The 11,113-nt window shown below is 26.1% G+C and overlaps 2 protein-coding genes across 2 annotated transcripts in view; both read right to left on the reverse strand.

Annotated features, from left to right (window-relative positions):
- LOC100571213 (farnesol dehydrogenase-like) overlaps positions 1 to 11,113 on the reverse strand; it is a 176,328-nt gene that overhangs the window by 138,456 nt on the left and 26,759 nt on the right. The gene's annotated exons all lie outside the window — the stretch shown is intronic.
- Positions 3,878 to 11,113, reverse strand: part of LOC100165217 (GMP synthase [glutamine-hydrolyzing]) — a 7,945-nt gene continuing 709 nt past the window's right edge. The window contains exons 2-14 of the mRNA XM_003245566.4: positions 8,811 to 8,972; positions 7,943 to 8,140; positions 7,791 to 7,885; positions 7,616 to 7,733; positions 7,406 to 7,559; positions 7,005 to 7,314; positions 6,793 to 6,938; positions 6,518 to 6,733; positions 6,254 to 6,433; positions 5,166 to 5,291; positions 4,870 to 5,103; positions 4,624 to 4,815; positions 3,878 to 4,551 (exon numbers count right to left, since the gene is read on the reverse strand). Of these exons, the coding sequence (XP_003245614.1) occupies positions 4,450 to 4,551; positions 4,624 to 4,815; positions 4,870 to 5,103; positions 5,166 to 5,291; positions 6,254 to 6,433; positions 6,518 to 6,733; positions 6,793 to 6,938; positions 7,005 to 7,314; positions 7,406 to 7,559; positions 7,616 to 7,733; positions 7,791 to 7,885; positions 7,943 to 8,140; positions 8,811 to 8,881 (2,142 nt within the window). The 5' untranslated portion in view covers positions 8,882 to 8,972 and the 3' untranslated portion in view covers positions 3,878 to 4,449. The remainder of the gene's footprint in view (positions 4,552 to 4,623; positions 4,816 to 4,869; positions 5,104 to 5,165; positions 5,292 to 6,253; positions 6,434 to 6,517; positions 6,734 to 6,792; positions 6,939 to 7,004; positions 7,315 to 7,405; positions 7,560 to 7,615; positions 7,734 to 7,790; positions 7,886 to 7,942; positions 8,141 to 8,810; positions 8,973 to 11,113) is intronic.

Genomic DNA, 11,113 nt, shown 5'->3' on the forward strand with positions numbered 1-11,113 from the left:
TAAAAATTTAATTTGAGTTTCTTAAAGACATTTTTTTTTTTTGATAAAGGTAGATTATCCTATAAGGAATCTTGTATTACATTTTAAAATCTTAGATTTAAAAAGAAAATTTTTTACGAATTCTTAACTCAAAATAATTTGCTAATTTTCGTGATTTTTCCATATTTTTTCAATTTTTGAACTTTAAATGCTTATTAATATTTTTCATCTGCCTTTGAAACAATAAACTTGGAGCCTTCTATTAAATTTTCAAGCTTTTTTAATCAACAAATAAAATTTTATTGATATTTTTAGAAAAAAAACTAAAAAAAAATGAAAACTGACAATGTCCGTAAAGAGTTCAAAATAAGTCAAAATATTTTTAAAATGTTATGGTGTATAGAAAATGCTAATATAAACATTCAGTCAAAATTTCATGTATCTACAGTCATTTTTTTTAAAGTTACACCAAAAACCAAATTCAATTTTGTGAAAAATCGATTTTGCGTAAAAATTCCTGTTTTTCCTTAATTTTTCTTTGGTTTTTCTTGGCACTTTTGAAAATTACTGGGAATTTTAAATTTTGACCTCCCAATGCACCAACGATATTCACTTTCCAATCGAACAAGTTACTGAAGTTGAAAATCGAAGCATTATTTCGACTACTTATCCGTGTACACAGACACAAAAAAAAATTAAAAAATAAAAAGAAAAACACACATCATTGTAAAATCAATACATTCATCGTTCCACTCAGAATCTAATAGTTATTCTAGGTTTTTAATATGTAATTTCGTCCAAATTTGTACTTAAAATTACTATGAAAATAAACTGCGTAAATGTATTTTTTAGATTTTTTGGTAACAGAATTAAATATTTACGTGGAATCTTGTTTTAAATTTTCAATCCTTAGATATAAAAGTTGAACATTTTATACATTTTTAACTACAAAATAATTATTCAATTTTAAATTTGATAAATTTTGTCAAAATTTCAACTTCAAATGCTTATAAAAAAAAACTGTGCCTATGTATTTTTAATAATTTTCAACTGCTATTGTAACAATGTATCAGGAGCTTTGTATTAATTTTTTACACTTTTTGGGCCAATAGATAAAACTTTATTGATATTTATCGAAAAAAAAACTAAAAAAATTGAAAACTCACAATGTCCGTAAACAGCTCAAAAAGAGTCAAATTATTTTCAAAATGTTATCGTATATATATAAAATGCTAATATAAACATTCAGTGAAATTTTCAAATATCTACAGTTATTCGTTTTTGAATTACAACAAAATAAGGAAATCGCTACATGAGAAATCGAGTGAATATCCAATGTTGTAAAAATTAGTATTTCAAACGATCATAAAAATTTAATAATAAATATTTTGTCAATTTTTGAACTTTAAATGCTAATAAAAAAACTGTGACTAAGGATTTTTAATATTTTTCAAATGTCAATGTAACAATATAGTAGGAGCCTTGTATTAAATTTTCAAGTATTTTTCCTCAACAAATAAAGTTTTATTGATATTTTAGAAAAAAACTAAAAAAAATGGAAAATTGAAAATGTCTCTAAACAGTTCAAAATAAATCAAAATATTTTGAAAATTTTATCGTGTGTAGAAAATGGAAATGTAAACAACCATTGAAAATTTCATGTATCTACGGTAATTTGTTTTAAAGTTACACCAAAAACCAAAATCGATTTTCTCGAAAACAGATTTTGCGTAAAAATTCCCGTTTTTCCCGGCGCTTTTGAAAACTACTGGGAAATTTAAATTTTGACCTCCCCAATGCACCAACGATATTCACTTTCTGATCGAACAAGATACTAAAGTTGAAAATCGTAGCATTATTTCGACTACTTATCGTGTGCACAGACACAAAAAAAAAAAAAATAAAATAAAAAAAAAAACACACAATGTAAAATCAATACATTCATCGTTCCACTCAGAATCTAATATCCTATACTAACAAACGGTCTCTGCTCAAAATCGTTTTTCATATACAATGATATTATATCATTGAATTCAAATTTAACACTATCCATTACAGTGACCCATTTGTAACCTACTGTACAGCAAAGCAACACCTACTTGCCCACCTTTTATTTTTAACAATGCCATAATGTTTTTCACATAAATATTATTTAATATATTTTTCTCTACAGCTATCAAAGAAGGTGTATTCCCTATACCTCATCAGCGTTGTTGGCTACTGTTATAGTCTATCATTGGTCAAACAATTTAAAATTATGATAAATTTTATTTTCTTCATTCATAAGAAATTAATATTTAATATTTACCATCTGTATAATATTATTAAAACATAAAAAGATAGGAACACTTGTTGGAGGATTAATTGACATAACTTTAAATATTTCTAAAATTTATTTATTTGTCAAGCACATCTCACTTAAGCCTACAAGGTGAACTATGATAGAAAGAATTATACCATTTTTTGATGGAATATTAAATAATAGATAATTTTAATAACATTTTAAGCATATTAATGCTAAAAATGTTCATAACTGTGTATAAGTAAATCTTAAAATGTAGTCATTATATTCATTACTATACCCTGCGCAACGAGAGAAGGAACCCGTTTCGTGCATATAGACTGATGAAAGTGGCATTTGACATATATCGAATGGCATGAAGGAAACAGGGCCTTATAACAGTTGCTGCCGTCAGTCTGGATGTGGGAAAAGGGTTCTGTCTCTCGTGGCTCGGAGTATAATTTGTACAAACGTTAGATCATTTCTTATATATAGATAGTATAATATAGTATATTATATAATTAATTATAGATAAGATATAAAATATTCCAAATGTTGAAGTATATTTTAGTACAGTTTCTATTTACAAATATCAAAGTATAAAACAACTTTGTAATTTTATGTCAAACAATAGGGGTTGATTTAACTCTTCAATAGATAGAATAACAGTTGACTAATTTTTCTCCCGCAAATCCCGCTAGATGGTCCATTGTGACTATTGAATGGTGCTAGCTGAGTTTATTGAGGAAAATCAACTAAATTTAGCTATTGGGGGACATGTTCATAATTTAGAAAATTTAAAATTTGATCTTTTAGATGAATCTGGTTTAAGAATATAATTATAGGTAAATAAATTATAATATATATAATAATTATATTATAAATTATATATATCTTAACTTCCTCAGACTAGCATAATTGAAAAATTATGTACGTTTTAAAGATTGTGTTAAGTATGTTGTTATGTTAAAATTGAAAGTGATAATAAATCATTGCATTTCAAAATTCAATTACAATTATAGAATGCAGACATTTCCTTAAAAATGCTTGTTTAATGTTTTTTTTTTTAAGATTTCTTAGAATCAACTGAGTAAATCAACATTTCTTCACCAACTAAATTTGATTTTAGGACTATAATTTTGCTACATGAAATTGATAATATCTTCCTAAATAAGTTTACAGAATGGAAAGATAAACCTTTTAAAATAAGAAGTTCATAAATAATCAAGCAAATTAAACATGTTAATTTATTTAAGGAATTTTTATTATTTAGTTGTTTTTTATGATGTCATGTGAACACAAATAACAAATTATTACTATAACATTTGCATCATTCCATAGTATAAGAATGTATATTTTATACAGCTGCTCATGGCTAATATATATATATATTTATTTTTAAAATTAAAACAAAAAAATGCATAGCACACAATATCATCTATCATATGAATCTGTAAATTATACAATAGTTTCTACATTTTGTTAAGATTTGCTTAGGTTCCAATATCAAATACATTTTATGTTATGTTTTTGTACATATATGTAATTAATTAAATAATATATTTCACAGAAAAATAATATGTACAATAACAAAATGGTAAAAAATGAAAGCATATATTTTATAAATGAATTTTTATTCAATAATTACACAATTTTAAAACATTAACAAAGAGAGATAAAACTGATTTAAATCCTTCATTGGTAAATAAAAATATATATATATTAAACATATACACATATATACCAATATATTAAACTAAATATATTTAGCATAACATAGTAAACTAATTAAATGTTGGTGATACAGTTTTAAAGTGGAGAATTGATTTTGTACAAAAGGCTCTTGCTATTTCCATTTAGCTTTACATATTAATCAACAGTTCAATTGGGTTATCATTGGAAGATTTAAATAATATTCAAAGGATCTATTTTGTGTTAATAAAAACTTAGTGTATAAACAACAACCAAGACCATTACTGTCTCCTCAAAAAATAAACATAGCTCAATATAGTTAATTCATTAAAATTGTAAGACAATTTGATTTTTGAAAACTTAGAAAAATAACTCTTTACTTTTGGTTTTTAACTGCTGATAATCACCAATGAGCAATTATATTTCATTTTAAGGTAATGAAACTTACGTTCCTTAAGTATGTTTTCAAAATCTCATTCATTTATAGAAACAAATTTTTATTCCCATTCTGTAGTACCAGGTGGTTTTGGCGTGAGGTCATATAATACTCGAGATATACCAGGTATATTTTGAGCAGCAGCCATCATTTTATGTACAAGCTACAAATAAATAAATTTTTAAATAAAAATTTTATTTTGAATAGGTAATAAAATATATTTTTATCTACTAACTGCAGCGGGTATATGCTTTCCAGGTAGTGCAGGAATACCAGTCATAAAATCTTCTGTAATAAATGGTCTGATGACAACTGAACGTTGACATGATGGATGACGATAAGCAATATCTCGATCAAAGTGTAAAGGTACAAGTACTACCGGCATCTGACTTACTTTGCGCATACTAATTGGACATTCTGTTAAAACCTGAAACCCAGAGATTGTAATAAAAAAAAAATATTTAACATAATAGCTTCTTACTTTATTAATAACATGATCAGCTTGTTTCAGCAAATCTATCACTTGAACATTTAAATACGTGTGTGTTATATCCAATACTTGGTAAACCACGGGTGAACCAGCAATGTAACACACCCTGTTGACATTGTGACATACTCTAGGAATTATTCTGGCCAAATAAGAAAGGTCTTCCCACACGGGTTCGGGTTCTGTACAAGAAATGCCTACCACATAACTGTAAGAACGTTTATCACCCTACAACATAATAAATAATTTATTTTTTTAGTTATAATAGTTTATTATGTATATATACATACTTGAACTCCTACACTTTTAATAGGTAATAGCGTAGCAGACATTTTCTGTTTGGATGATATTTCTCGCAACAACTTTCGTTCATTTTCAGAAGTTGCATTTTCTATTCTATTTAAAAGTGCATGACTCTGAAAATAAGTATAATATTATTATTAATATTTAACATTGAAGAAAATGTAAATTATATATATATAATAAGGACCTAACTATTTGTTAAATTTACAATTGTAAATACTAAATATCATGTAATATACAGATATCAGTGATGAAGGTCCAATATCAAATAAAATATTTCCTTTATGGTTTTTACTTTTTAATGTTTTCATATAGAATATTTTGGAACAAATGCAGGTTAGTTCCCCTTTGCTATTTTGATTTTTTTGTTTACTGTAACCAATGCAAGTCTAAGACTTAAGAATGATTGTGCAATCCAGAATTTGTTGTTCGGATTTACTTTCAAGATTTTAGTAATTTGAGTTTCACCAATATACCATTTATTATGTGCACGGCCGCCGCGTACTATACATAAATGTTTTATTTTAAAAGTATACAAATACCGCAAATTCTAAATTTATCTAACTTAAATTATAAACGGCAAAACTGTGTTTACAATATATATATATATATTAAGTCAAAGTATAATAAGTAGTGACTCCCTACGTTTACCGGCCCCCCTGTCACCAAACTTGGACCTATGAACCAAATTTTGAATGCACTATCTTTTTCAGCATCAAAAAGTACACATATTTAGTATAAAATTGGTATTGCACCCAGTTGTCTAACGTGCATTTACGTACAGTTTCACGACCATGTGAGTGGTGAATAGTACATCGGTGAAATTCAAATGTCTATAACTTCAAAACTAAATCCAAGTGACAAATTGTGATTGCAGTTGAGTTATATCAGTTGAATAGAAAAAAAATTCAAAACGGCGAGGGGGACTAAACTGCAAATATACCTAAATTATTTTTAAATAACAATTTTCAATCAAAAAAAATTACAAATTACAAACAAGTTAAATTGACTCTTGTATCAGTCCAGATATATATATAAATATACACACACACACACACACACGCAAATAATATACCTTTAAAACCATATCATTGTATTCAACAACAATTTTAACTACAACTTGTGTTTCAGAAAAGTCTTTATCAATAAAAGGTTCTTCTCCACATAATATTCTTATGGCAAGGCCCGGTCCAGGGAATGGATGTCTATATACAATACTTTCACTCAATCCTAAATCCATTCCTAATCTCCTAACCTAAAAAAAAAAATAATAAATTATCGATAAAATATAATATTAACTTAAAATTATCTTAAATAAAACATAATAATATGAACTTACCTCATCTTTATGAAATTCTTGTAAGGGTTCAATGACACGTCCTTTATCTCGTAATTCACGTATTAACTTGCTATCGTTATGATGTGTTTTTATAGTATCAGCATTAGTACTAGCTAACCTTGAAGCAGACTCAATTAAGTCTGGTCTTAAAGTTCCTTGAGCCAAGAAAACATCTTCAGATGACAAATTTAATGTCTTAAGGAACTTATCAGCAGTCTAATGAAAACATGAATAAAAATTAATTTGAATCATCATATAAATATATTAATTAATACCTTGACAAAAACATCACCAATTATTTTTCTCTTTTCTTCTGGATTACTAGTTTGACACAGGGGAGGAGAAATTCTAGTACGATTGGAAACATGCAAATCAGGCAATATAGTTGTACCATATTTAAAATCAAATGTGGCATTTACAGCTAAAAAACAAATTTTATATAGTTACAGTAAAGAAAATAACCTAATTTTGTATTTATTTGACATACCTTTAACATCTAACCCTAGAGCATTCAAAGACTTCATTACTTGTTCACTCTCACCCAAGCGCATAAAGCCATTATCTATGTGCACAGCAATCACTTGTTCACGATCTAATGCACGGTGTAAAAGTGCAGCACATACTGTAGAATCAACACCACCGCTTAATAGGACCAAAACTTTACTCTGGCCAACTTGATCTCTTATGTATTTAATACATTCCTGTTCGCGACTTTTGACCGTATAGCTTCCCGCTAATCCAGCCACATCATAAAGGAACGACTTAAGCATTTGAGTTCCTTGTTCTGTTAAGTTCACCTAAAATATATATATACGAAAAAAAAAAGCATAAAGCAAAAATTTAATTAATTTAATTTTCATAAATAAATTACATATAACTGTGACTAACCTCAGGATGAAATTGAAGACCATACATTTTTTTTGTATCATTGCCAATAGCAGCAACCATATTGTTGGATGTAGCTATCACTTTAAAGGTATCTGCAACTTTGACAACATGATCGCCGTGCGTAAGTAGAACACTTTGTGTCTTGCTCAATGATCTACAAGATTAAAATAAATCAAAATGTGAACTATGTTTTTCTCATTATGAACTTACTTAAATAATAAACATTGACAATCTACATCAATATTATAAATACCATCTTCACGACCAATAGTTGCAGCGACTTGGCCACCAAATTCTTTATTTAGCATTTGCATTCCATAACAAATCCCTAAAATAAAAAATAAATATTAGCTTCAAAGTTATTTTTAAACAAATACAGTCTTACCTAAAATTGGTAATCCTATTCTAAATATGTCTGCATCATATATTGGTGCGTCTACAGCATTAACTGAATTAGGACCTCCAGAAATTATAATTGCTCTAAAATTAAAATATTTAATATTTTTGAAAACTATGAACTTAAAATAGGAAACTTACCTATATCCTTTTTCTTTTAGTGTTATTGCTGAAGTATGTAATGGCAACATATCACTTTCAACATTTAATTCTCTGACTTTGCGATCAATTACCTTGCCATATTGAGCACCTGCATCCAAAATGGCAATTTTTTCAGTTGCTACATTGTTTTCAACTGATACATCCATTGGATCCATTATACTATTTCCGTTTTCTTGACTAACAAAAATATATGCAACAATTAATTAATTATTAATCACATTTTTAAATAAATAGGAATAGGTTATAAATAGGTTATAGGATTATAAATGTAAAAGTAAAAGATGAATACAAAATATAATTAAATAGAATATTTTAGAATAAACCTGTAGGCTGTAAGTACCTATAATATACAGAGCAATTATTTTTAAGCAATTATCAAAGGTTTCTAAATGTATAAAAATAGAATAGGTACAATTTTTATAGTTATATAAAAAATGTACAGCACAAATCATAAGGTAATTATGGTTTACTAATTGAAAATCAAAATTTTTTGCACATGTAGGTTTTAAATAGGTAGGTAGATTATTATTGTAAAGCAATAAGTTAATAACAATTATTTTTCTGTTTCTTAAGATATTAAACAATTAACATCAAAAATCACTTCGTATATTAAAAAATGTTAATGATTAAATATTAAGAATAATTAAATATTTTAAGAAAAGAACATAACAAGAAGCAAATGAAATGTAAGTTTTAGAATACAGTACAAACATTACTAGATACAGGCAAGTTATACCATACATGAAGTGTTCTTAAAAAGCATACAAGCCCAAAACCAAAAGTATACCTACTGTACCTAATGATTTTGTAAAATTGTAATAATGAATTTAGGTTATTTACAACTTACTATCTTAACTGAGGTGTCTGACTGGAAGGTTTGTACCGTTTAATCGGGTTCTCATCGATTTTTGTGGCCATGTACCAGATTGCGGATTCATGCGTTTATTTCAATAACATTAACTGAACGACCGGACAAGGTAAGAACGACAAACTTTTATTTTTATTCAATCTGCAGGAGGATCGTATAATATCAAGCTCAAGAATATATCAAATGTAAAGAATAACTGATTAAATTAAATAATAGACTATAATTCTATTCGACATAAATAACTAAATTTAAATATTAAATTACAGAATTGCTTTACTCTCATAATCGATACAATACCTATATTTAAATTTTCATAAAATTGTTTAAATAAAAAAGGTCAATTGTTTTAATTAATTTCAAGATAAAATTTCTGATTGATAAGACTACTAAATTTGCATATCATCTATCAGTTTAAATATGTTAATGTATTAGTTAATAATGTGATATAGGTATGTATTATATTTACTGCAAACTATTTAAAAATATATTTTTACAAATTATTAAGGAATCAGACAAAATATAGGTACAATTTTAACCTAGAAACTACGAATTAAAGGTGACTTGTGTATTTCATGTTTTGTAATTAAATTAAAATAACTATAATGCTATGTAATGCATTTTAAATCAACAAACGGGGGTATAGGTACTATATTGATTTGAAGAATATTAAACTGTTAATTATTTTAATCAAACCAATTTTAAACTATTATTATTTTTTAATTATTAAAAATAAAACATACTCAACATATCAAGTGATAATATTTGAAGGCTAGTATTAAATAAGTAACTAATCATTATTCTAGTATATAATATCCAATGCAATATATGGTTCAAAAATAAATTTGATGTCTAATAGTAGATAAAAACTTAATCCAGAATATTTGAGAGGCTGTAATATTTATATTTGATGTAAGTATTGGATAAAAAATCAATATGGATGATGATGATGTTTATTATATTAAAATTTAAAATAGCATAGGTACTATAAATAAATAATATTTAAAAAAAATAATATTTATAGGTAGGTAATTTTGATAAATTATTGATGAAATATATTTTACCCACCTACCTACATTAAATAAATACTCAAATTAAGTAATATTTCTATCCTCTAGCTGAGAAATGATGAGTACCTACTTTTAGAATTCATAAATAAGAAATTTTTTTTAGCCAATTTCCTAATCTTTGAATCTGTATATATGATGATAGGTAACTTTTACTATTTTTGGTATGCGTTAAAATGATTTTAAATTTATCCTGAATTTTTAGAATGCACAAACTTTTATAAACAGTACACAAACTAATTGACAAGTCTTAATAAGTTCCTACATTGATACAACTGTAAATTGAATAAGTTGAAAAACAATTATAAATTCTGTGTTTTACATTGAACCTTAAGTAGGCAATATATTTCTAACGTCTAATTAAAAAAATAATATTGTCTAAATAGTCAATACACATTTTATAAAATATAACATATACCTAGAATTAAAATAATGTAATAGAGATCATAAAAGTGGATACCTTGATTGTTCACAGCAAGTTCATAATAAACAAACTACTAGGATAAATTAAGTTAAATGGCAAAATAAAATAATAAAATAACTATGAAAACATAGGTAGATCTATAAACCAGTAGTATATTTACTAGTTGATGTGTCGATGCAAAATTATGATTCAATTTTAACCAATGCATTTGATAGCAAGGATTAAAATAAAATATTTATCATATGGAACACAAGTTAGTAGTATAAGAAGTAGCATATAATATTATGATCACGGTCAAATTATGAATCATGTAACATGCAAAATATAAAGGGTATGATAAAAACAAAGCAAACAAAATCAAGTCTAACAGATTAATGGTTCTAGGCAGAGAGGATGAAACCAGCAAAAATGTTTTGTTTGATCAAAGGCACACGCTGTCTGGGAGTTAGAGATCAGTCGAGGGGAGCGAGTCAAACAACTTTCAAAGAAATAATATAAATATAAAAAATGTGGCACATACATATTTTTGCTTAGCCATTAAACCAACCATGGAACTTACTCTTTTCTGTAGTCCCGTGAGATATTAATTAGATATGGGTATATCGAATTTTTAAGTATTTTAGATATACATAAAATATATAATATTATATATTATTATAATTTTTTTCTATTTATACATAAGCATCCACACACTTAAATATGATAATATATACTTAAACTATAACATATATACATATATATATATATATATATATAAGTGTATATATATATACGTATATATATGTATTAAACCG

Source organism: Acyrthosiphon pisum, chromosome A1 (genome assembly GCF_005508785.2).
Source record: "Acyrthosiphon pisum isolate AL4f chromosome A1, pea_aphid_22Mar2018_4r6ur, whole genome shotgun sequence".
Lineage (NCBI taxonomy): Eukaryota > Metazoa > Arthropoda > Insecta > Hemiptera > Aphididae > Acyrthosiphon > Acyrthosiphon pisum.